The 24,750-nt window shown below is 45.0% G+C and overlaps 1 protein-coding gene and 1 non-coding gene across 3 annotated transcripts; both read right to left on the minus strand.

Moving 5' to 3' along the window:
• Positions 1 to 1,475: 1,475 nt before the first annotated feature.
• On the minus strand, positions 1,476 to 23,329 carry LOC106609187 (zinc finger protein AEBP2). Of its 2 annotated transcripts, none has more exons than XM_014207698.3 (8): positions 22,704 to 23,329; positions 17,861 to 18,077; positions 17,208 to 17,315; positions 13,482 to 13,668; positions 12,887 to 13,011; positions 7,083 to 7,150; positions 5,101 to 5,214; positions 1,476 to 4,083 (listed from the first exon to the last, which is right to left on the minus strand). In XM_014207698.3, the coding sequence occupies exons 1-8, from the start codon at positions 23,207 to 23,209 to the stop codon at positions 4,071 to 4,073; spliced, it is 1,338 nt and encodes a 445-aa protein (XP_014063173.1). In that variant the 5' UTR covers positions 23,210 to 23,329; the 3' UTR covers positions 1,476 to 4,070. The 2 variants fall into 2 exon arrangements, with proteins under 2 accessions (XP_014063173.1, XP_014063172.1); XM_014207697.3 differs by having other exon boundaries at positions 12,887 to 13,029.
• On the minus strand, positions 1,752 to 1,881 carry LOC123743891 (small Cajal body-specific RNA 14). Its single transcript, XR_006770743.1, has one exon.
• Positions 23,330 to 24,750: the final 1,421 nt, after the last annotated feature.

A 24,750-nucleotide genomic window follows, 5' to 3' on the forward strand; every position in this document is an offset into this window, starting at 1 on the left:
ACCATGGGACCACGCAGCAGTCATTCCACTCAGGAAGGAGATAGGTTCTGTCTCCTTAGAGATGGACGTACTTTTGTGCGAAAAGTGCAAATCAATCCCAGAACAACAGTAAAGGACCTTGTGAAGATGCTGGAGGAAATAGGCACAAAAGTATCTATATCCACAGTAAAACGAGTCCTATATCGACATAACCCGAAAGTCCGCTCAGCAAGGAAGAAGCCACTGCTCCAAAACCGCCATAAAAAAGCCAGACTACGGTTTGCAACTGCACATGGGGACAAAGATGGCACTTTTTGGAGAAATGTCCTCTGGTCTGATGAAACAAAAATAGAACTGTTTGGCCATAATGACCATCATTATGTTTGGAGGAAAAAGGGGGAGGTTTGCAAGCTAAAGAGATTTTCAATGAGTGTTGATGAAATTAGTCGGATTATGATCTTGACGATGAATACAGTGACACCCACACAGAATGAGCCACGCGTCTGGCCCACTTTGCCTTACAAGAGGCTACAGCATGTCACAATGTGCTGGCGTCTGCGTTAGCCTAGATCCTCTACCGTGACTACTGTCCCTCACCCGAAACCACTCTGGATTATGTAGCTCCTGCTTTTTCTCCAATAACTATTCTACAATTGCAGGCTACTGCAAACCACAGCCGACCTTGTCACCACAGCCATAGTTATGGAATAATGAAATGACTAGGATCTTTCTAGGGAGAGAGAAGAAACTGTTCCAGACTAACTCAACCCTGAATGCTTTCTGCCAGCATTCATATTTTGAAACCATTAGGAATGGAGGCCGAGAAAAATATCCCAGAACTGATTTTAGGGTTCTACGTTATTGCCTTTGCTCTTGATATAAGACCTAAATTCTTGATCTCGACAGTACTAGTCATAGCCAAAAATCTGGAAAGGGATATTTTTCTACATTTTTCTTCCTTCCCAACTTGCACCCGACAAGTCAAAGTTGTTGGATAACTAGCAAGTAATATACTGGGTCATAAAGAAGTGATTGATCCAATACATTCTCAGTAGGAATCTGGCACGTCGGCAGAAGCATAAGCCGCTTTCAAATGTTTGTTCTCTACTCATATTTTTATGTCTACGGATTTCAGTCACCACCAGATGACATTTATCATGTAACACTAACAAACCTAATGCCAGATCTTGTCAGTTGGTGAAAAATGATCGATAGATTAGCGCTAGCCTAGAGGCTTCATCATGTTATTGTAAGGCTCAGAGTGGATTCAGAGTGGACTGATATTGCTAATATTGGTTTTGATCAATGTTTTGTTGTTCCATACCTCAATGTTCCAGCGGTGATGTCAGCGGTCATTGATCACTTCAATTATCAGTTGCACTTGGCCTAGATGTAAATAACATTCTCTAATCTGACTTCAGTTCACTGTGGACGGTCATGTGTGTTGGACATGCGTCACATCCCTGTCCAATGCATTGAACAACGCACACAGCCGATGCTGTAGGATGACTTTTATTGGGTGTGTCGTAGGTCCGTCCGCACTATGCTCACGAATCTGCTCAGCAAATCAGTCCCAGATGCCCCTACTGCCCCCGCATTCCTCCCAAACAAGCCTGTTACACAGCCTCCCAAACACCATAACAGCTCTGCTCTGGATCAACACACACAGGCCTGGTACACAGCCTGAACCAGCTAAAGAATAACCCCAGAACAGCACTCACAAACTAGGCCAGAGAGACAGCAAACCATGCTCTACCAACCAAGCCATAGAATGTGTATGGAACCATCGCACAGGGAGCCCAATAACTTGCTAGGTCCTGTCGGTGAGCACCAGTATCACTATCTGTGGTGTCATGGTCAACAGTACACTGCTCAGTACTGCAATTTTAACTGAACAACCACAATCTCCGCCGGATTCGAACCTACAACCCTTTTGAATATAGTGCAGTGTCTTAACCACTGGTCCACCAATCCACTGCCTAATGTCAGAGGCAATTATAAGAGATAACAGGTTTTATTTAAACATTTTATTCCAAAAGACCTGTGATGCCATGTTATAAATGGACCTCTATGGATGTTCAGACAGACCGTGAAGAACAGTCCTACTGTATAGTTCAACATGATTATCTCTAATCCCTGTGGACACTAACATGCAGAGGTTAGTTAGCCAGTCTGACAGAAGACTGGATAGGGGTTAATACTGTTCTTGTCTATTGCCAGCAGCACAAAGATAACACAAACACCTTCCTCATGACCATCAGAAGCTGCGACGGTAAAATGATCCTAGCTAGTGTCAGACAGAAGCCGGGTGTACTTAACAGCCTTTAAAGAAATAATAAGGAATTGATATCGTCCATCAAAACTATTTTCCTATTGCATTATGTACAATTATTACAGTTTAAAACATTTTAAAAACATTGGAGCAGAAACAATAAAAACATCTACAGTACAATTTCCAGGTATAAAAATATATTACCAATCTCCAGGAGTATTTACAAAGACAAGTTTCTCTACAAAATGCAACTGGGTCTCTACAACATCAAGTAACTGTGCTGTTTAGCTCATAGTCTAATTGTATTAACTAAAACTTACAAAAGCACCTCCAAAATGGCTCAAATGTTTAGCACCTAGTATATAATACATTTGGCCTACACTACATGACCAAAAGTATGTGGACACCTGCTTGTCGAACATCTCATTCCAAAATCATGGGCATTAATATGGAGTTGGTCCCCCCCCCTTTGCTACTATAACAGGCTCCACTCTTCTGGGAAGGCTTTCCACTAGATGTTGGAACATTGCTGCGGGGACTAGTTTCCATTCAGCCACAAGCGCATTAGTGAGGTCGGGCACTGATGTTGGCCCGATTAGGCCTGGCTCGCAGTCGGCGTTCCAATTGATCCCAAAGGTTCGACTGAGTTGAGGTCAGGGCACTGTGCAGGCAAGTCAAGTTCTTTCACAACGATCTCAACAAACCATTTATGCATGGACCTCGCTTTGTGCATGCGGGCATTGTCATGCTGAAACAGGAAAGGGCCTTCCCCAAACTGTTGCCACAAAGTTGGAAGCACATGTCGTCTAGAATATCATATGCTGTAGCGTTAAGACTTCCCTTCACTGGAACTAAGGGCCCTAACCTAAACCATGGAAAACAACCGCAGACCATTATTATTCCTCCATCAAACTTTACAGTTGCCACTATGCGTTTGGGCAGGTAGCGTACTCCTGGCATCCGCCAAACCTAGATTTGGCCGTCGGACTGCCAGATGGTGAAGCGTGATTTATCACTTCAGAGAATGCGTTTCAACTGCTCCAGAGTCCAATGGCAGCGAGCTTTACACCAGCCAACGCTTGGCGCATGGTGACCTTAGGCTTGTGTGCAGCTGCTCGGTCATGGAAACTCACTTAATGAAACTCCCGACGAACCATTCTTGTGCTGATGTTGCGTCAAGAGGCAGTTTGGAACGCCGTAGTGAGTGCTGAAACCGAGGACAGACGGTTTTTACACACCATGTGCTTCAGCACTCCCATTCTGTGAGCTTGTGTGGCCTACCACTTCGCGGCTGAGCCGTTGTTGATCCTAGACATTTCCACTTCACAATAAAAGCACTTACACCTGACCAGGGCAGCTCTAGCAGGGCAGAAAACTGACTTGTTGGAAAGGTGGCATCCTATGAAGGTGCCATGTTGAAAGTCACTGAGCTCTTCAGTAAGGCCATTCTACTGCCAATGTTTGTCTATGGAGATTGCATGGCTGTGTGCTCAATTTAATACACCTGTCAGCAACGGGTGTGGCTGAAATAGCCAAATCCACTAATTTGAAGGGGTGTCCACACACTACTGTGTATGTATAGTGTATTTTCAGAAACCATTAAAAACAAATACTAAATTCACTTCATCATTTGGAGGAATTTGACATTGAAAAGAAAGTGAAAAGAGCAGAAAGTGAACAAAGAAAAAAGGGGGAAATAAGAGGTATTGAAATCTCTGGTTTTCACTCCTGTCCAGACAAGACATGACATAGGGACTTCCTATGAGAGGTGACATCGTCAGGGCTCCTTCGGAGTCTCTTGATTGGTTGTTCTTAGTCTCTAGAAGAACATCCTGTAACGACAGGCAGCACTTTACATTAGTTTACAGTTATGCATATCATGACTTCTAACACGGTCCACCTCCACCCACAGTCATTCGTGTAATGTAAGCATCCCTCTACATACACAGAATGTTCTATGGGAGGATGCCGAACACTACATCAAAAACAAAGCCAGTCTGAAACCTTGTAAATGATCATACAGGCGTAATAAAGGCCCGGTGCACAACTTTTTTGGTTTTAAAGATTTTTTTAAAAGATTATAAAAAATAATTTCTGATTTATCAGGGGGGTGGTGATGAGAGGTATTGTAGTGGTCAGAAAGGTCCACAGCAGGGGATGACACTCAAGATGCAAGAAAAGGGTTGGAATGCTTCTTTTACAGCGTAGTACTTTCTACTGGCTGACAACAGTGACTGGCGCCACCTGGTGGGGAAATAAATAGCAGTCACATCATTCCTGAATCTTGCGACAACACACCATAACCTGACCCTACTGAATATCAGGATTCCTCCTCTCACCGTCCCGTACCCCAAAATACAACTTAAGTAGTACTTTACACCACGGGGGGGGGGGGCATTCTTCAGGGAACCATACCTTCTTCACTTTGCCGAAAAGCATCTACAACACTGCTTGTCAGAAAAGAAGTGAGGAAAGACTTAAAATAGATTTTGTTTCTAGGTAACACAAACTCAAAGCAGCATGCAAGGCCGACGTGGGGTTCAGGATCACATCTCCCCATCCATCTCTCCACAGCCATTGGGCGTTCAGATTTAGCTCTGTGCTGCATGGCCATCTATTACAGGCAGAATGTAGCCGTCATTCATTAGCTGTGTAAACAGAGTAGCACTGGCCCTCAGGGATCACTGGGGCCGGTACTGAGTCTAGGAAAACACACCGGCTGTGGTAGCTACGCTCACATTGCTTTTGTTGTGAGTCAACCAAAGTATGAGTTATGTGCACGTCCACAGGCACGCACACTATTTGGAGAGTTAATGATTAGCCCTAATGGTCTCTGCACGCACACACACCTGTATATGTTGGGGTCCAGCAGTACGTGTGTGTCCTGGGGCAGCTGGGAGAGATGGACCACCTTGGTCTTCTGCTGTGGCCGGTCACTCTCATTCACCCACACATCAGGTAGTCTGGAGAGAGGGATAGAGAGATTGAGAGAAAGCGAGGGGGAAGGAGGAGAGAGACACACAGAGAGAGAGAGCGAGGTGGAAGAGATGAGTCAGTACAAATCCAGTCTTCCAATTGGTTCCGTTGCCTCTAAGCTGGTGTCTGACTGGCATCAGCTTAGAAATGGGTTAAGAGGAGATTGAGTGGTACATATGCATGCTTCCTAAAGTGCTTGTCTAACTAAACAGTGTGTTTAGGTGTTATCTGTGGGAAACAATGGGAGAGGATCAATACCAGTACTGGGCTTCTCTACTCCTGCCACTGTGTGCGTCACCAGAAAAGCACCCCAGGGGAGAGAGCGGGGGAGAGCACGGGGGAAGAGTGTTGGGGAGATGTGAATGAGCGGTGCTTGGTTCATCATTAGCAGACTGCTTGGCTATAGATCACAGATTCAGAGAGGGGCAGATGAAAGCCCCAGGGGGAGGAAAGGAAGAAAGAGGGTTGGATAGCAGATGAAAGGAGAAGAGAGAGTGGTGATAAAAGAAATGGAGAGGCGAGAGGGGACCATACCCTTGCAAAGGGATGAACACAAGCGGACAGAGCCAAAACAAAAACAGCAGAAAAGCACCCAATAACATGGTAGGAGACAGAGAGGGCGTGGCCTCAGCTGTCTCCTGTTGCGGTTTAAATCATGGCAAATACAATGCTCGCTGCACAGAGGACTGTGTACATAGGGTGCTGCTGCAACTCTGTAGCTGAGAGCTACAGTAGGAGTGACTACAACAACATCTGTTAGACAACCTCCATGGTAGCGTGGGTGACGGTTGCTTTTACAGCAGCATGGTCCTTGGAGAGACATATCCAACTCTTAACCCCTCACAGCTTCTGAAACGAGTGCCGCAATACGTCTCTTGCTCCTCCTTCCTCCTTTATCCAAAAATTCCAAAGAGAGGGGTTTATTTTGGACATGTACCGCGAAAGCGAGCGTCGTTTAGGCTTTTCGCCCATTTCCTGACCCAGAAAGTTGTTTCTATCGGAGATGAGCTCTCGGGGAGAGGGGTTTTAGACGGAGCAGAGTTGAGCTGACAGCCCGTTCCTCCAGCTGAGAGACTAATGGCTAGAGATGAGGGGGGCTGCACAGGGCTTCGTCTCAGTCTGAAGTGAATTCCTCTCCTCTGGCTGAGAGACTAATGGCTGAGGAGTAGGGCTACACAGGGCTGCGGCTCAATAGTCTGAAGCGGCATCCTCTCCTTGTCTCCTTACCTTCAATACGTTTTCTGATAATATACTTTGCTAACTACATAGCTAACTTACAATATTCCAGTCTGAAACGCACGTAGCTGGTTAGGATAGCTGGTATGCTAGTCAGGGGGAAAGAGACAGGGGAGCTCTTGGTCCTTAATGCTCTAAACTGGGCCACTGATGCGGGCAAAAGGAACAGCGAAAGAGTTAGAGAAAGGGATGAAAGGAAGGATGGAGAGCGAGGCCACAGGGTAGCTCCCACCAGATGAGTGAACTCATCCAGATCACTGACCCTTCTGGATGGAGGAGACGCTTAGCTAGGTATCCTCCTGTGTGTGTGTGTGTGTGTGTGTGTGTGTGTGTGTGTGTGTGTGTGGTGGGGGGGGGTGTGCGGTGATGTGATTGCCTGCCTCCTGCCCCCAGCCACAGGACAACCTGTCTAACCACCACTTAAACACCTGCTGACATTTACAGAGCAGGGGAGGAGAAGGATATGAAGATAGGAGGGTAACCCTCTGCTTGCCAGTAGTACAGGAGAGAAAAGGGAGCGAGGGGAGAGAAGAGGACTGTGGCCTTGTGTCTGCCAACAGGAGAGAGATGAAGGGCAGGATGTGGGGAAGAGAGGAGGGTGGAGAAGAGGGCAACTTACATGTCCTCAGGAGTCCAGTGAAGGAGGACTTTAACCTTACCAGAATCTTCCTTCCTCCTCGCTGTTACCTAGAGACAGAAGAAGAGAGTCAAGACAGCACCCAGTAACAGAGACACTGGGAAAACAACATTGTTGTTGAGGTCATACTGGGAGACACACACCATTCCTAACCAAAAAGGTCTGATGCTGATGGCAAGTCAGTAAAGGAATGAGACACCTGGTTCCAGTCTAATTGAGCCAGAGTCAATCTGGCCACCCTCCCACTCTGCAGACTAACACTGTTACCTCACTGGCCTGAAGACGCCAGTCCAGCCGCTAAACATATACACACACCCCGTGTGGTAGGAACAATACTGCCCCCGACTGACGTTAGTGCATTCCACAGTTCGTGAGTGTGTGACCCTGGACCAAGGTGAAGACTAGGAATGCTATTTATCTTTAGAAACACACACACACACACACACACACACACCCACACACACACACACACACACACACACACACACACACACACACACACACACACACACACACACACACACACACACACACACACACACACACAGCAAGTAGCTAGTTACAGCGTGAAAAGACGTTATACTAGACTCTCTCAGGGTTTTATTTGCTTATAGCTTTGGCGTAGACAAGGCCTGCTGGGTTTGCCGGGCTACCCAAAGTCCTTGCTTCAGCCAAATGCTATGCCACGGTCGTCAATTTCTTCTCTGCAATGGGTCTGGATCAGAGTACCTCCCCGACAATTTCTAGAACGCAAACACATTCTAACCATTCTGATTGGTCTCAGAAACTGATGGGTTGGGAACACACGTGGGTAAAGCAGTAGTTTGAAAATGGAATTGGCTTTGATACTCTGATTAGAGACAATCCAAATTTCTGATGACTGTAACACCCCTCATTTGGACATCACCACAAACGACTTCAATGACGGCAGTCTCAGACTGAAGTGAACAGAGCAGCGGAAGAATTCAGTTGGAGTCGTCAGGCATCTGCTGGGTTCCTACGCTGTCTCTCTCTCTCTCTCGATTTCTCTGTAAAGATACTGGTCGAAGCACTCCAACTGCATGTGTAGGGGAGAGATGGAGGGCGGAGGGGTGAGGGAGGAGAGCGGCGTAGGGGTCTGTTTTTTAAGCGGCTCCAACAACAGGCCTGGCCTCTGGCATGTACGTCAGAGCAGTGTGTGTGTTTCGTGGGAGGGTTGCTGGCAGTTCCCTTATTAGCAGTTTAATTAAAAAGGGGCATGGGAGTCAGTGTTATTCCCTGGCTGGGCCCTTCATTTTCCACAGGCCTCAATACTGCACACATGAACTCATGAGAGTTTAAAGCAGACTGCTGGTAATACGTCCATTTTGGAAAACAAGCCGTGTCAGACTCTGGTATTATTACTGAGAAAAATGAGCTAGTGGTGCTTTTAAAAATCAGCATTTCATCTCAGCAGGCTTTTTATTTGAAATAAATGGCGGTTTAATTGACCCTGGGGAGCCAGTCGACTGCCTGGCCCTCTCCCAGCCTCCAGTTGGCTCAAAGGAAGTTCCGTCAACTTCTAGTGAATCTCTGTTTTCATTTCAATAACTTTCTACTTGTGATGTGCTAGACGCCACGAGGAAGATCACTGTAAAAAAAATGAAATAAAAATACACAGGGGCTGATTTGCTTGATCCTTTCTTGCTGCAGCTTTCTGATTGTAGAATCTTTAACACGTTTTACCTTACAATTATTTCTGGTGCCATCCTCAGGGTCTGGAAAGCGGCCCACATACTCCCCCTTCAAAAGTTGGTGACGCGTGTGACCTAAATAATTTGCGCCCCATTTCCAAACTCTTGCTTTGGTAAATACTCAACTTACATCCTTTTCAACCACAAAATGTATTTTAAATTATACACCGTGGTGGGTCTAATCCTGGATGCTGATTGGTTATAACTGCATTCCTGTCGGTGGCTATTCCACAAGTTACCATAGCTAAAACTATGACATTGAAATGCCTATTTTCTCTGTGCAATCAGCCCAGCCAGGCATAGCCGCCAGAAGCAGGGGTGCTGAGGGTGTTGCAGCATCCCCTGAAAAAAATCTGAATATTTAAAAAATATACATAATAATAATAATAATAATAATAATAACACACAAAAGTAGTGCACTGGGCCTTTACTAGTATTAGTGTCAGGACTATATCTCGTGGAAGGATGAAATAGTATGAATACATTCATCAAAATAAAGTTAATGAAAATATGTCAATAATTTTAATCTGTTGGTAACCCGTTGTATAAAAGTGTTAAACGCTCTCGAAGCCGGTGTTGAGGATATATTGGCATGGTTTATGACACCGGCTTCTCTGGCATTATCACTTAAAAGTCAATCAGTTATGTTTCAGACCAGGTTATAGCATCATCTCGGCTACTCCATTGGTTTTAAATTATGTTCTTAAATTGTTTGGATAAGTAGTAACACTGTGTGACCCTTTTTGTTGACCTGTCTAAAGCCTTCAACAGTGTGTTTCAAGCATGACTTATTCAGGTTTTCATCAATTGGCCTGGACCAGGCTGCGTGTAGCTGGTTTGAAAATTATTTAAAGATGCACTATGCAGAAACCGCTCTGCCATTTCCTGATTGCTAAAATTCAAAGTTTGCCTAATTTCAGTTCCTTTATTAGGAGTTTAATTAAAGGGGCATGGAACCAACATGTAGAGAATCATTGTACCATCTAAACCACTGTCAAATGTATTTTCCATAACCAAAAATATTGTATTTCCAGTTGTTTGACGCAGTTGTACAAAACCCAAAGTAAGACGCAAAAAACGAAACTTAGCGGAAAGCATAGAAATAAAGCACATATATGTACCACTTCGTCGACGTGCTTTCAATGAGAATGACAGATCTATAACTCACATTTCTATGTGAATTTAGTTGGGTCACCTAAAAAGTTACATATTGCTGCTTTAAAAAGTGTACAGTGTGTATTTACTGATGGTGTTAAATCAGGTTTTCTTCACATAACAAAGGGAGTCCTACAGGGATGGATTCTTGGTCTGGTTATTTTCACATTAACAATATCATTTATCTGTTAAAAAATACATACATGTATGCAGATGACACTGTGGTGTATGCCATTGACCCCATAGCTGACCAGGCCCGGTCAGTGTCAATCTGCCTCTATTGCCCTCCAGAAAGCCTTTGTTGAACTGACATTGGTACTTAATGCAGGGAAAACCAAGTTCTTTTCCAAATCACATACAAATCTGAAGATTTATGCATACGTACTTTGTAGGGGTGTAATGGTACACTTATTCGTACCGAACCATTCGGTCCAGGGACCTCGATTCGGTCTCACTGAACCCGAATGACTACATAAAAACAACAATTATTACAAAATAAAAGTACTACGCCTTTAGGCTATGCATACGCTGCGTAGTAGGCCTGTGCCGCTTGAGAAAGTCTGAGCTAAAAACAAACATTTCAGGCTATTCCGTTAAAACGAGCACCTATGCAGACGGAATCAAACTACCTTAACTGGCGCATTTCACATTTTGTGAAGCGCAGCCAGGGACCAGTTATGTATGATGGTGAGGTCGATAAACCAGAATTTGAGGAACATCAACAATCGTTTAAATCGCCAGTTTAGGAACATTTAGGCTTCCCAGCAGATTAAACGGAGACGGGCAGAACGTTGTGGATAAAACGTTAACAGTATCTCGCCACGCTCAACAAGAATAGCCGATGGAGCTGCCAACACTTCAAATTTGTTGACACGTTTACTCTGACGTCACCAAAGTACACCGGAGCAAGACAGAAACACAACGCCTCACTTCTGGTTTCAAGCATTCCGTGGCACCTGATTCTGACCGGGCCAAAGAAATTACAAGAGCGATAGGTAGGCTGTGTTTATATTTTTTTTTACAGTCTTTGCTTTATAACCACGGATATGCACCAACTCGCGGTGATTGAGAATAGGGGGTTTCAGCACCTTGTGAAAGTGCTTTAGCCACGTTAAGAACTTCCTTCCTGCACCAATTTAAGCAAACAGGTTGTACCCGCTCTATATAAGCAAGCCAAAAACGAAGTTCAGAATGAATTGGCCAATGCACCCTGTGTTGTGCTTACTTCACAGTGACAGCCCATCACATTACTAACAAATAGGAGATGTACCGTGCTACAGACATGCACCTTTATGAGCGCCACAACTGCGCATCTGTCACTGAAGGAGACAGTGTCATGGTGTGTTCGTAACCAAGTGAGAATTTACCACATACGACTGGGAAAACCCCACTTGAATGGCCCTCCAACTGGTACTTACTTGTGGGAAACTTGTCAATGATCTGAAGCACACACTTCTCCCACATGATTACCACAGACGTCACCTGCTAAGGAAATGGCCTCTAACAGCATTTGGCAGTTAAATGGAACAAAACATTTATAAAAAGCAAATCTATTGTGGTTTGTTGAAGAAAAACATTTTTTACAAGCATAGCTGTACTTTTAGTTTATGGTTGATGCAGCTTGTTAAGCCATTAGCCACTGGCGTTTCTCAACGAGTTCAAATCACATGAAGGCATCCAACTGCTATTTATGACTAAGCAACTCATAAATTCCCACCTCCCAGAGTGACATCAATGCAGCATCAGAGTGGAAACTTGAGAGGACCAACATAACAATCCTGCCACAACAGAATGACAGGAATATTGTGAGTGCTAAACATTGTGAATGGAACTTCATTTTCCCCGCTGTACAGAAACTGAACCGTGACCCCAAAACCTACCAAACAGTGGGCTTGATGAACTGTTACACCCCTAATACTTTGGATGGTGCCCTCATTGATCGTGTCCCCTCTTATAAATATCTGAGCATTTGGATTAACGAAAAGCTCTCTTTCAAAAAGCATGTTGATGAATAAGGTAAGAAATGAATAATTAAAATAGGCTTCTTCTATAGGGCCAGGCTCCCGTCTTTCGTTAAATAGCAGAAAAACAAATCATCCTGTCAACGTTCATTCCGGTTATTGACTATGGCGATATTGTCTAAATGAATGCTGCTGCCACGGTACTGAAGCCATTGAACACAGTTGATCACAGTGCATTATTACGGGCGATAGGTTCCGTACACATCACTGCATTTTGTATCAGAAAGTAGGCTGGCCCTCCGTGAAGTCTCGTAGATCGATGCATTGCGCTCTTTTTGTGTCTATAAAGCCCTCTTGCATAAACTTCCATCATACCTTAGCTCGTCCTTAAACTTCAGACTTACAAGTAACCAGACTCAGGGATGGCTAACCCGGGAGAGCCCTTCAATCTCCACCGAATTAGGTAAATCTGCTTTTAGTTTATTGCACCTCATGTGGAATAATCTCCACAAGTCCTTAAAGTTAGAGTTGGTGCCTCTAGAGAAATTCAGGCAGATGTTAGAGAGCCTTTTTTACTGAAGAATGCGTTTGTTTCATATGCTTGTGTTTTGCTTTTCGTGTTTACTTTTCATGTATCGTGTAATTGATGTGTGTAAAGATATGTTCAATAGTGTAATGGTTGTGTATTGGTGTGTTCATGCAAGGCCTCATCTGCGAAAGAGACAGTGGTCTCAGCATGACTCCCAGTTTAAAGGTAACAACAACAAAAAAGACTACTAAACTCCTCTGTGCAGCTGAGACCGTAATACTGTAGGTCTGCCGTGCCCTCTGCTGTCTGAACAGTGAAGTACAGTGTGTGTGTGTGTGCAGGACCATGCATGGTCTGCTGCTGCTGGATCCCTGACCACGCTGTGGAAGACGACTGTGATGGTGTGTGTGTGTGTGCACTACTACTAACCGTGCTGTGAAACACCACACTGTGTCCGTTGCCCAGGCTCTCTATATGTGTGGCCAGGTTGAGGCAGATGGCCCGGTGTCTGATAGCATCCATGGTCTGGGCATCAAAGAAGTCGTGAGGTCGTGCTGGAGGGACAGAACACACTGGGGTGAGAGAGGGGGAGCGTTAAACTGAGGTTCATAGGTCAGAGGTGATTAGCCAATCAGATGGATCTGACCCTCGTAGATATTCATCAAACCGTTTCCCACCACCCGATTGGTTAAGACGCTTGGTTTGAAAGCCAGGCAACCTGATCAGCGAGTACATGATTGATTGTTTGTATGATTGAGTGTGTGCGTGCATATCTGTGTATGTGTACATATGCTTGCATTTGTGTGCGTGCGCTTGTATTACCATCCTCGTGGGTACCAGAAATTCCAAATAGTCCCAGAGGACAAAGACTATTTTAGAATTAGGGGTTAGGTTTACGGTTCAAATTCAGGTAACAATTTGGGATTGAATGGAAATCCATTTTAGGTCCCCATAAGGATAATAAAACATATGCTGTGTGTGTATTGTGTGTGTGTTTATATGTGCGTGTTTCTCGGATACGTACGTAAAGTCCTCCTGCGTTTATTCTTGAGTTTCCGCCTCTTGTTAAGCCCCGCCTTCGAAGGTGAATCCTCCTTTATCTTGGCCTGATTGGCCAGCTTGTTGGAGTTCTGTGAGCTGAAGTGGGTGGGTACGTGGCGCGCCAGCCCCCCCTGGGAGGCAAATGTGGCATTGCAACCCCCCACCACACACTGGAGATGGAGACAACACCGGTGAGAATACAGCCTAGTAAATAGTTTATACAAGAGCACTTACATACAGTTGAAGTTGGAAGTTTACATACACCATAGCCAAATACATTTAAACTCAGTTTTTCACAATTCCTAACATTTAATCTTAGTAAAAATTCCATTTTAGGTCAGTTAGGATCACCACTTCATTAAGAATGTGAAATGTCAGAACAATAGTAGAGAGAATGATTTATTTCAGCTTTTATTTCTTTCATCACATTCCCAGTGGGTCAGAAGTTTACATACACTCAATTAGTATTTTGTAGCATTGCCTTTATATTGTTTAACTTGGGTCAAATGTTTTGGGTAGCTTTCCACAAGCTTCCCATAATAAGTTGGGTGAATTTTCGCCCATTCCTCCTGACAGAGCTGGTGTAACTGAGTCAGGTTTGTAGGCCTCCTTGCTCGCACACGCTTTTTCAGTTCTGCCCACACATTTTATATAGGATTGAGGTTAGGGCTTTGTGATGGCCACTCCAATACCTTGACTTTGTTGTCCTTAAGCCATTTTGCCACAACTTTGGGTCATTGTCCATTTGCGACCAAGGTTTAACTTCCTGACTCTTCTCTTGTCTTGAGATGTTGCTTCAATATATCCATATATTTTTCCTCTCTCATGCTGCCATCTATTTTGTGAAGTGCACCAGTCCCTCCTGTGGCAAAGCACCCCAACATGATGCTGCCACCCCCGTGCTTCACGGTTGGGATGGTGTTCTTTGGCTTGCAAGCCTCCCCTTTTTCCTCCAAACATAACAATGGTCATTATGGCCAAACAGTTATATTTTTGTATCATCAGACCAGAGGACATTTCTCCAAAAAGTACGATCTTTGTCCCCCTGTGCAGTTGCAAACCGTAGTCTGGATTTTTTTATGCCGGTTTTGGAGCAGTGGCTTCTTCCTTGCTGAGCGAACTTTCAGGTTATGTCGATATAGGACTCGTTTTACTGTGGATATAGATACTTTTGTGCCCATTTCCTCCAGCATCTTCACAAGGTCCTTTGCTGTTGTTCTGGGATTGATTTGCACTTTTTCGCACCAAAGTACGTTCATCTCTAGGAGACAGAACACGTCTCCTTCCTGAGTGGTATGACAGCTGCGTGGTCCCATGGTGTTTATACTTGCGTACTATTGTTTGTATAGATGAACTTGGTACCTTCAGGCATTTGGAAATTGCTCCCAAGGATGAACCAGACTTGTGGAGGTCTACAATTTTTTTCCTGAGGTCTTGGCTAATTTATTTGGATTTTCCCATGATGTCAAGCAACTGAGTTTGAAGGTAGGCCTTGAAATACATCCACAGGTACACCTCCAATTGACTCAAATGATGTCAATTAGCCTATCAGAAGTTTCTAAATCCATGACATAATTTTCTGGAATTTTCCAAGCTGTTTAAAGGCACAGTCAACTTAGTGTATGCAAACCTCTGACCCACTGGAATTGTGATACAGTGAATTATAAGTGAAATAATCTGTCTGTAAACAATTGTTGGAAAATGTACTTGTGTCATGCAAAGTAGATGTCCTTACCGACTTGCCAAAACTATAGTTTGTTAACAAGAAATTTGTGGTTGAAAAATGAGTTAATGACTCCAACCTAAGTGTATGTAAACTTCCCACTTCAACTTTATATAATAATAGTATTGGTCTTTCTATTTGATGAAATATAGGTGATTTCCTTTTCAATAAAAGTTAAAAAGGTTATAATACAGAGGAAACTGTAGGCCTGAGTATAGAACCACTGTTCAATGGAAGCATTCAGAATAATATCATGCATTAGCTTTACACAGGATAGTGTGTGACAGATGTGTCTTGTGTTAGAATGATTATAATGCTCTCCAAGGCTAGAATAATCTATAGCACATGATATGTACATACATGTACGGGGCCTTCAGAAAGTATTCATCCCTTGACTTTTTCCACATTTTGTTGTGCTATAGCCTGAATTTCAAAATGGCTTAATTTGAGATTTGGTGTTATGGCCGACACACAATACCCCATAATGTCCAAGTGGAATTATGTTTTTGAAAAAAATGTACTAATTAATTAATTTAAAATGAAAGCGGAAATGTCTTGCGTCAATAAGTATTCGACCCCTTTGTTATGGCAAGCCTAAATAGATTCAGGAATAAAAATGCGCTTAAATCACTTAAGTTGCATGGCCTAAGTGTTTCATAACATGATTTATTAATGACTACCTCCTCTCTGTATTCCACACACATCTTTAATGTCCCTCAGTCGAGCAGTGAATTTCAAACACCGATTCGACCACAAAGACCAGGGAGGTTTTCCAATGCCTCGCAAAGGGCACTTATTGGTAGATGGGGGGGGGGGGACAGACATTGAATATCCCTTTGAGCATTGTGAAGTTATTCATTACACTTTGGATGGTGTATCAATACACACAGTCACTACAAAGATACAGGCATCCTTCCTAACAAACTCAGTTACTGGAGAGGAAGGAAACCACTCAGGCATTCACCAGGAGGCCGGCACATGGGGACTTTAAAACTGGTACAGCGTTTAATGGCTGTGATAGGAGAACACTGAGGATGGATCAACAACATTGTAGTTCCTCCACATTACTAACCTAATTGACAGACTGAAAAGAAGGGAAGCCTGTACAGAATATTCCAAAACATGCATCCTGTTTGCAATAAGGCACTAAAGTAAAACTGTAAAGAATGTGGGAAAGAAATTAACTTTATGTCTTGAATACAAAGCGTTACGTTTAGGGCAAATCCAACACAACACATTACTGAGAACCACATCACATTTTCAAGCATGGTGGTGGCTGCATCATGTTATGGGAATGCTTGTCATCGACTAGGATAAAAATAAACAAAACAGAGCTAAGCACAGGCAAAATCATAGAGGACAACCGGATTCAGTGGGAGACAAATTCACCTTTCAGCAGGACAATAAGCTAAAATACAAGGCCAAATATACACTGGAGTTGCTTACCAAGATGACATTGAATGTTCCTGAGTGTCCGTGTTACAGTTTTGACATAAATTGGCTTGAAAATCTATGACAAGACTTGAAAATGGCTGTCTAGCAATGATCAACAACCAACTTGACAGAGTTTGAAGAATAAAACAAAAGACTAATGTGAAAACATTGTACAATCCAGGTGTGCAAAGCTCTTAGACTTACCCAGAAAGACTTACAGCTACAGTCGCTGCTAAAGCTGATTCTAACATGTATTAACTCAGGGGTGTGAATACTTCTGTAAATTAGATATTTCTGTATTTCATTTTCAATAAATTAGCAAAAATAAATAAAAACATGTTTTCACTTTGTCATTATGGGGTAGTGTGTAGATGGGTGAGAAAAAAAACAATTGAATCCATTTTGAATTCAGGCTGTAACACAACATGTGGAATAAGTCAAGGGGGTATCGTTAACTTTGAAGACACTGCCATGAGGATGTGGTTTGCAGAGTCAGTGCTTAGATGTCCTGTGTGTGACAGTGAAATGGAAGAAACGAGGGCGTTTTCTCACCTTGAATGGTTTGTCTCCGCTGTGTGAGACCATGTGTCTCTGAAGCCAGCTCTGACTGGTCGACGGGGTGTTATACACCTTGCAGCCCTTCCAAAGACACACAAACACCTGGCGAGAGGACAGCAACACTGTTACACACACATATCTTCACAGGTGACTCGCAACCTAGCTCTTATGAGTTACCCAAGATGCAATGTAAGAGACTAAATGTCCTACGAAATCCTACTATCCTAGAGAATTGGAGTAGTTGGCAGAAAGACATTTCATATGTAAATTCGATGACAGACCATTTTTAACTGAAGCACCTAGAAACCCAATCCCCCATAAACTGACCCCCGCCCCCTCTCTGAACCTAAAGTTCCAAGAGAGATAAAACATCAAGCTGTCTTTCATACAGCAAGAGTTTATTATGTACAGCAGTACTTTTCATCTGGACTTAGTTTAACACAGGATGTTTGGATTATCTTCAAGATGGAGAAGTGGAAGGGATTGATATTTTGAAGACAGGGTTGTGGTGGTGGTGAAGAGGGGGAAGAGGAGAAGACGAGTGGAGGCATAAAACTAGGAGGTGTAGGAAGAAGAGGATAGAAGATGGTGAGCAGGCAGGAGGACAGAGAAGAAGATTTAGGAAGTTGCTTTCCTACACTACATACCCCTCCTCGTTGTCCGTCCACGTGCACGCCCCTGATGTGCTCAGCCAGGTCTGGGCTGGTGGTAAAGAGGAGCTGGCATTGGTCCCAGCAGCAGGTGTATGCCACGCCCTTACCCACCGACGGGGTGGCGGTGGCAGGGCCGTGCCCGTTCATCATGGCAGGTGTGGAGCGCCCGCTGGAAGCTGTGCTCTCCATGTCCATCAGAGTACTGCTGATACTGAGGGAGGGAGAGGGACAGTGAGAGTGGGAGGGAGAGAGATGGGGTCAGCACAGAGATCTGTTGTACTACAAAACAAATCAAAATGTTATTCTTCACATGCACCAAATACAACAGGTGTAGACCTTACCGTGAAATGCTTACTTACAAGCCCTTAACCAACAATGCAGTTTTAAGAAAAATAAAGAGTTGAGAAAATCTTTACCAAGGTAAAAAAAAATAAGAGCAACAATAACGAGGCTATATACAGGGGGTACCGGTACCGAGTCAGTGTGGAGGCTATATACAGAGGGTACCGGTACCGAGTCAGTGTGGAGGCTATATACAGGGGGTACCGGTACCGAGTCAGTGTGGAGGCTATATACAGGGGGTACCGGTACCGAGTCAGTGTGGAGGCTATATACAGAGGGTACCGGTACCGAGTCAGTGTGGAGGCTATATACAGGGGGTACCGGTACCGAGTCAGTGTGGAGGCTATATACAGAGGGTACCGGTACCGAGTCAGTGTGGAGGCTATATACAGGGGGTACCGGTACAGAGTCAATGTGGAGGCTATATACAGGGGGTACCGGTACCGAGTCAGTGTGGAGGCTATATACAGGGGGTACCGGTACCGAGTCAGTGTGGAGGCTATATACAGGGGGTACCGGTACCGAGTCAGTGTGGAGGCTATATACAGGGGGTACCGGTACCGAGTCAGTGTGGAGGCTATATACAGGGGGTACCGGTACCGAGTCAGTGTGGAGGCTATATACAGGGGTACCGGTACCGAGTCAGTGTGGAGGCTGTACACAGGGGGTACCGGTACCGAGTCAGTGTGGAGGCTATATACAGGGGGTACCGGTACCGAGTCAGTGTGGAGGCTATATACAGGGGGTACCGGTACCGAGTCAGTGTGGAGGCTATATACAGGGGGTACCGGTACCGAGTCATTGTGGAGGCTATATACAGGGGGTACCGGTACCGAGTCAATGTGGAGGTTATATACAGGGGGTACCGGTACCGAGTCATTGTGGAGGCTATATACAGGGGGTACCGGTACCGAGTCAGTGTGGAGGCTGTATACAGGGGGTACCGGTACCGAGTCAGTGTGGAGGCTATATACAGGGGGTACCGGTACCGAGTCATTGTGGAGGCTATATACAGGGGGTACCGGTACCGAGTCAGTGTGGAGGCTGTATACAGGGGGTACCGGTACCGAGTCAGTGTGGAGGCTATATACAGGGGGTACCGGTACCGAGTCAGTGTGGAGGCAATATACAGGGGGTACCGGTACCGAGTCAGTGTGGAGGCTATATACAGAGGGTACCAGTACAGAGTCAATGTGGAGGCTATATACAGGGGGTACCGGTACAGAGTCAATGTGGAGGCTATATACAGGGGGTACCGGTACCGAGTCAGTGTGGAGGCTGTATACAGGGGGTACCGGTACCGAGTCAGTGTGGAGGCTATATACAGGGGGTACCGGTACCGAGTCAGTGTGGAGGCTATATACAGAGGGTACCGGTACCGAGTCAGTGTGGAGGCTGTATACAGGGGGTACCGGTACCGAGTCAGTGTGGAGGCTATATACAGGGGGTACCGGTACCGAGTCAGTGTGGAGGCTATATACAGGGGGTACCGGTACCGAGTCAGTGTGGAGGCTGTATACAGGGGGTACCGGTACCGAGTCAGTGTGGAGGCTATATACAGGGGGTACCGGTACCGAGTCAGTGTGGAGGCTGTATACAGGGGGTACCGGTACCGAGTCATTGTGGAGGCTATATACAGGGGGTACCGGTACCGAGTCAGTGTGGAGGCTATATACAGGGGGTACCGGTACCGAGTCAGTGTGGAGGCTATATACAGGGGGTACCGGTACCGAGTCAGTGTGGAGGCTATATACAGGGGGTACCGGTACCGAGTCATTGTGGAGGCTATATACAGGGGGTACCGATACCGAGTCATTGTGGAGGCTATATACAGGGGGTACCGGTACCGAGTCATTGTGGAGGCTATATACAGGGGGTACCGGTACCGAGTCATTGTGGAGGCTATATACAGGGGGTACCGGTACCGAGTCAATGTGCGGGGGTACAGGTTAGTCGAGGTCATTGAGGTAATATGTACATGTAGGTAGGGGTAAAGTGACTACGCACAGATAAACAGCAAGTAGCAGCAGCGTAAGGGGGGGGGGGGGGGGGGGGTCAATAAAGCCATTTAATTAGCTGTTCAGCAGTCTTATGGCTCAGGGGTAGAAGCTGTTAAGAAGCCTTCTGGACCTAGAGCTCCGGTACCACCTGCCGTGCGGCAGCAGAGAGTTCAGTCTGACTTGGGTTGCTGGAGTCATTTTTAGGGCCTTCCCTCTGACACCACCTGATATAGAGGTCCTGGATGGCACGACGCTAGGCCCCGGTGATGTACTGGGCCGTACGCACTACCCTCTGTAGCGCCTTGCGGTCTGTTCTAGTCATAGGTTTGGACAGCCTCAGTCACTAAATCACGGTGATTTAGTGTGTTTATAGCATGTGCCAACACAACTCTGAGCAGAGTCGGCACATGGTATAAACACACCATTAGCATAGTTTATGTCTGTGTGTTGACTTCTCTGGGGCATATGAGGTTTAGTATGCCTGGTCTACAAGGAGGGATGTGAGGGTGTCATGGCGGATTTGAATCTCATGGCATTATAGATGTAGAAGTGTCCCTCTCTGTCCTCACACCCACACAAAGCTTCTCAGAGAGCATTAGTGACTCAGTAATGCAACCACGTTGGACTGAATGAAGTGACCACACACACACACACACACCTCGTAAGGCTGCCTGCCTCCAGCTGCTCCCCTGCTCTGTTCCTGAGGTCCTCAGTGCCAGCAGGGGAACAAAAGTTACATTGAGACCATGCAGCTGCCCAAACAGCAGAGCTCTCTCCTCCATTCACTCCCTCCTTTCTTACTACAGGCCTTTCTGCCCCGGCCAGACAAAGCAACGCGCCATGACGGGAGAGAGTCGAGGGGGGAAAGGGGGGGAGAAATCGGATCCTCTCTCCTTCAGATACTACACTTCAGCTCCTGAAGCATCACAGGGACTTCAGCCTTTGTGTTAACTGGGTTTCTTTTGTCAGCTACCCTCGACAGGTCGTCGCATGACTACAGACTGAGGCAATCTACCGGGATCCAGAAAGGGGAATTATTCCACTATTCTAGCAGCAAAAGGAGAAAGGTGGACATCGGGGTGTATGAAAATCGTTGATTTCTCTGCTTCCATTTGAACAAGAAATGTATGTGTATATCGTCCTTATCCGTTGGCTCGTCCAGTGATATTCAGACGGCGTGTGCAGGGGCAGATCTGTGTGTATTAGTATATGGCTGATAGGACCCTATATCTACACTGGACGTTTGCATTCAGGCTTCATGCTATAGTTTATGTCTGTGTGTTGACTTCTATTGTTACATGTTACATAAAGAGTCAGGTTCAATTACATACACACGTAACTGGAGTTCCCCATAGAGTTAGGACAAACTCACTGCTTTGGAGGGGCCGCAGTAACCCCGAGTAAATGATTTGAAGTTGCATTGTATGAGAGTTGAGCAGTGAGTTGCATACAGCATTACTCATTTTTAACACCTTTGATCTGTCTTCTGCACTAGTTTATGATGCAGTGGAAGTTCCATCTTGGCCATTTCACATATTGTAATGGGGAATTCTGGGTACACATCTAAATATCTCAGAAAGATGTGTGTATGTGACTCACTCATGTGCATGAGGGTGAGAACCTGTGTGTGTGTGTGTGTGTGTGTAAAGGACTCATCAACACAGACATCCTGTAACTCGTCACCCAGCCAAACCAACTAGAAGGTGAAGTGTTACGACCACAGTGAGCCAGTTGACACGTCTGTAAGTGTGTGTGTGTGTGTGTGTGTGTGTGTGTGTGTGTGTGTGTGTGTGTGTGTGTGTAGATATGTTAGAAGTAGCTCTGTGCCTAAACACCACCCTTCATATGAAAGCTGGGGCCTGTTGGTTGGCTTGTTAGTGAGTGATTTGTTTCTTTGTCTCAGTGCTCCACTTGCGAAATTACTCATGGGACTTTCACCAAACGGTTTTCAAGGATACATGCCAACTTGGAAAATCTTACTAAACTCACTGAAATTGTTAATAAGATAAAATCAAGTCTGAAATGTTCATATTGCTGGTGTCTCTTTTTGACCGTGGTTTCATAGTAACGACGTTATTACACAATGAGCATCGTGGTGGCAATGCTGGCCATACATGGACATTATGTCCAGATGCGGGTGTACGTGCAGCGTGGAACCATTCCATTGTAAACTAAAAGGCAAGCTCAACTATCGGTTAAAACTATGCATGTTCTCTGTTGTCAACTGCCCATAACGCATAGTTACGCATTGGGTGCTGATGCATTGTAGCAAAACAAACCCGATTGTTATGCTAAACTGCTGTTTGGCAAAAGACAAAGTACGGAGATATCACACCACGCTACATAATTGCAAGGATAGTGAGTGCAACTTGTAACAATGTAGCTTGATCAAACGTAAACATCTTATGAACATTGAATCATTGTTGGAGTGGGCTGGCAATATTGCTGCGCTGCTTTGTATTCAACATTTGGTCGGGTATTAGTAATCCACAGACCTGTCTTCCGAATCCATTCGACTGAGAGGTTCTCCATCCGAGGATGATATCTCGACACTGGCCCGTCTTTTGATACCGCGGTCGGTTTTCTCCGTGGATTCCTCGCTTTTGGTCTTGTGGGAGCTGGGAGACGAGGACACGCTCTCCTCTCTTTGTTCTTGTTTCAGCTCCACGATGCTCTCCCCGGTTTCGGTGCTGCTCGCAGGGATTCCCTCCACGGGACTTTTAACCGGTTCAGACAGTTCACAGGCCGGTTCTTCTTTGTTACCATTTTCCGTGGACAAAACCGATTCTTTGGCGACTTCTAGTGCGACTGAAGGCTTTTCCTCTTTGCTGTCTCCGTTGCTCACGTCCATTTCTGTTCCGTCCTCGTTGTCACCCGGTTCCTGTTTAGAGTCTGTGGGGCCCTGCTTCTTATTCCCGTTTTCGCCTTTGTCCAATGTTCCATTTTGCTCGTTTGCCGATGTGGAGTCTTGTTCGGTACCGTTGGTTGTAACTGCAGCCATGTTCACAGCGCGTAGTAAGCTATTTTGTGTTGTAGGCTACCCCACAAAGTTGGTTCTTTCTCCCAATCGCATGCGCTGCTTCGCCACGGGTGTTCAACGGGGACGCTAGGGGAGGAGGCATAACCATGACGTAGTCCCCCGCATTGTGGACCGTTCCACGTGTTTCAGATAACTATTGTTATATTGGTTTATATATATATATATATATATAATATATATATATATATATATATATATATATATATATATATATATATATATATATATATATATATATATATATATAAATATATATATATAAATATATATATAAACCTAATATTTCCCTTTAATTTCAGTCAATCATCACCCTAACACATTTCAGTCATAAATCTAAACAATTCTTACCACCATACCTGTGCTCAATTCTATTAGTAATCCTAGCCTATGTGTAATGACATTTTTGCATAAAGCCTAGATTTTCATGCAAATTCATCAAAGCGGATTTATTTTATTTTCTACATGACCTCCAGGTCTTACTGTTGTAAAAGTATGGTAAGAGACCATGACCACATGTGATGGATTCTTTAAGTACAGGCATTGACATTCAAGAGACCATTCCAGTGTCCAGTGCAAGTTGGACTCCATTGCTGGAACTTGATGGAATGTCGGCACTGACTGATATTCAGTGGACCCCAAGAAGAGTATCTAATGGGGATCCTAATAAAATACTAAATACGTAAGGTGGTAGGGATTAGGAACTATAGGGTAGGAGGCATTCAAAGGGATGGAACTAGTGGAAGGAGTGGAATGGAACCAGGCCCAAATATCCACAGAGTGGTACAGACAGGGATTACAAAAGATTCAGAGCCTAATTAACATAATGGAAGTATAGCTACTGTCTGTCAAAGTTTGGCAAATGGGCAAAGCATGAAAGGAGAGAGGGGGAAGGGAAGGAGAGAGGGGGAAGGTTAGGAGAGAGGGGTAGGGAAGGAGAGAGGGGTAGGGAAGGAGAGAGGGGGAAGGGAAGGAGAGAGGGGGAAGGGAAGGAGAGAGGGGGAAGGGAAGAAGGATGGGGCAAGAGGGTGTGAATGGAGGTAACTGACCTTATTGTGCCGATGCCCTGACTGATTGGCTGCGTCTAGTGTGACAGTGGCATTGTCCAGAGCAGAGATCATTAATTTACCAAGTGGAGATGAGCTATTGGCCTGTAGGATACACATCCAGTTGAAGGCCAGAGTCCCAGTCCCTCAACAATGCAGAATGGAGTTTCTTGACCTTTAAAAAGTTTGTCAAAGTCTCCTCTTCAGCACCATCAGAGCTTCTATCTCATCAGTGATCAGCAAATCATATCCGTAACATGATAAAACCAAAACAGCAGGAAGCATTGGAAATTTAATTCCTTCTCCCAATAGTTTTTTAAATGTGGGGGTGGCAGGTAGCCTAGTGGTTAGAGCGTTGGACTAGTCACCGAAAGGTTACAAGATCGAATCCCCGAGCTGACAAGGTAAAAATCTGTCGTTCTGCCCCTGAACAAGGCAGTTAACCCACTGTTCCCCGGT

This window comes from Salmo salar, chromosome 07 (assembly GCF_965601325.2).
Source record: "Salmo salar chromosome 07, fSalSal1, whole genome shotgun sequence".
Taxonomy (NCBI): domain Eukaryota; kingdom Metazoa; phylum Chordata; class Actinopteri; order Salmoniformes; family Salmonidae; genus Salmo; species Salmo salar.

Excerpts from the sequence above, each read along its gene's own strand:
- LOC106609187 (XM_014207697.3), bottom strand. The coding sequence starts at position 23,209 with ATGGCTGCAGTTACAACCAACGGTACCGAACAAGACTCCACATCGGCA. Across the intron at positions 7,151-12,886 it reads GTGTGGTGTTTCACAGCACG|GTAACAGCGAGGAGGAAGGA; the intron begins GTTAGTAGTAGT and ends TTCTGTCTCTAG. Across the intron at positions 5,215-7,082 it reads CACTGGACTCCTGAGGACAT|ACTACCTGATGTGTGGGTGA; the intron begins GTAAGTTGCCCT and ends CCCTCTCTCCAG.